The 1,693-nt window shown below is 69.9% G+C and overlaps 1 protein-coding gene across 1 annotated transcript; it reads right to left on the bottom strand.

The window, feature by feature from the left end:
* Positions 1–346: 346 nt before the first annotated feature.
* Positions 347–1,646, bottom strand: LOC141922165 (uncharacterized). Its single transcript, XM_074821300.1, is given in 5 exon segments — positions 347–574; positions 729–882; positions 1,089–1,242; positions 1,245–1,481; positions 1,484–1,646. Coding segments are annotated over 5 exon segments (936 nt in total).
* Positions 1,647–1,693: the final 47 nt, after the last annotated feature.

Raw genomic sequence — 1,693 nt, 5'->3', positions numbered from 1 at the left:
ACGACAGACAAGTGCTCCCTAAACCACCTCAGCACCAAAAGGTAACGAAGGGAGCTTTTCACCACTGATAAAGGAGGTTTTACCTAACCTGGCTGCTTTTGCATTGTAACAGATAAGCAAACACTTGCAGATCACGTTCCCTCACCTAAACTGATGGGCTGGTGGCATCCAGTAGTGCAAGTTCCCCGGGTCAGCCCCCAAAAGCTCCCGCCAGCAGGAATCTAGGAGACCTCAGCCCCTACCGCCCTGGCTGCCTGGAACTGCCAGTGCCTCGCAGGAGCAGGGGTGTCCATGCACCCCAGCCCAGCTGGGTTAGGTAGCTCATTTCCTAGCCCCAGCTGAGGGCTCAGGCTGCCCCAGCGGCCAAGGCTCTCATTTGAGAGGAGGAGGTTTGAACCACCGTAACTGCACAACAGAAGCTGTAGTCTCCAGGAGCTGTCTGGGCTAGAAATATCACCACACTAGAAATCCCGGGGGGTTTCTGGTGGGTGAGCAGCACTGGCCACGGGAGAAGCCTGCTCCGTCTGCCAATCTCCACATCTCCACCGAAGCCCAGAAGCGGGGCAGCACTCGCCTGGAGAGAGAAAAGCCACGGACCCGCCTTAACCTAGGCCAAAGCACTGCAGCTAAGCCTGGTTTCAGCCGTCTTTCGGGCGGAGGCACTGACCGCTCGAGTGCGAGCAGCGCCTGACAGCCGCCTCCAGCTCCGTCCACCCGTGAGCGCGTACCCGCGGCCGCCCCCACGGCCGCTCACGCCTCTCCCGAACGCGGCGGAGGCGGCTCCGTGCAGCCGCCCGCGGGTCGCGGACAGCCCCGCGCCCCGGGTGGGAGCACGGGCTGGTGGCCGCCCCCCTCGCCCGGCAGACAAAGGGACCAACAGCCCTGGGGCGGGGGAGCGGTCGCCGGTGCCCGGGCAGCCGCTGAGCGGGGACCGAGGGCAGGGCGGGACGGGACGGGACGGGGCGCCCGCCCGCTCGCTCGCCGGGGGAAGGTGCCCGCCGCGGCGGAGCAGCCCGCGGGGTCAGGGCTTAGGGAGGGCCGGCGGGGAGCCGCAGCCCCGACGGCGCCCGGTCCGGCTCCGCACTCACCTGGCTCGGCGGGTCGGGTCGCGCCCTGGGCCGCCCCGCACCTTTAAGGGCGGCGGCAGGAAGCGGCGCGGACCCGCCGCTGCCGCCGCCCCGGTGCCAGCCCCGCAGTGACCCTCGGGAGCGGGCGGCCGCGTGCGGCGCCGGGCCGAGCCGGGCCGGGCCGGGCCGCCCCTCCCCGCCTGCCCCCTCCCTCCCCTCCCCCGCCAGGAAGCGGGCCATCCCCGCGGCCCCGGCCCAGATGAAAGCGGAGCGGGCCGGGGGTCACTTCCAAAGCTAAAGTGATAATGGCCATTGTCCCGCCGCCGCCGCGCTTAAAGGGCCCGCCGCCTGCCGCCGCCCTGCCCCGCTGCGCCCCGCTGCCCCCCCGACACCCTGCCGCCCCACACATTCTACTGCCCCGTACCCCGCCCGGGCCTGCAGCCCCGTGGCAGGCCACGGAGCCCACTGGGGTTGCAGGGTGGGAGCTGGATGCCTGCATGGGGCTCCCCTCGTGTCCCACGAGGAGCAGGCAGGTCCCGAGTGGATGTCACTGTATCCCACGGGGTTGGCACAGCCCATGTGCGTGTCTGCCCCCTCTCCTCTCTCGCTCCTGCCGAGGCCGTGGT

Source organism: Strix aluco, chromosome 4 (genome assembly GCF_031877795.1).
Source record: "Strix aluco isolate bStrAlu1 chromosome 4, bStrAlu1.hap1, whole genome shotgun sequence".
Taxonomy (NCBI): Eukaryota; Metazoa; Chordata; class Aves; order Strigiformes; family Strigidae; genus Strix; species Strix aluco.
Note: the sequence above shows the minus strand (reverse complement) of the source record. Positions and strands in the feature narration are given on the sequence as shown.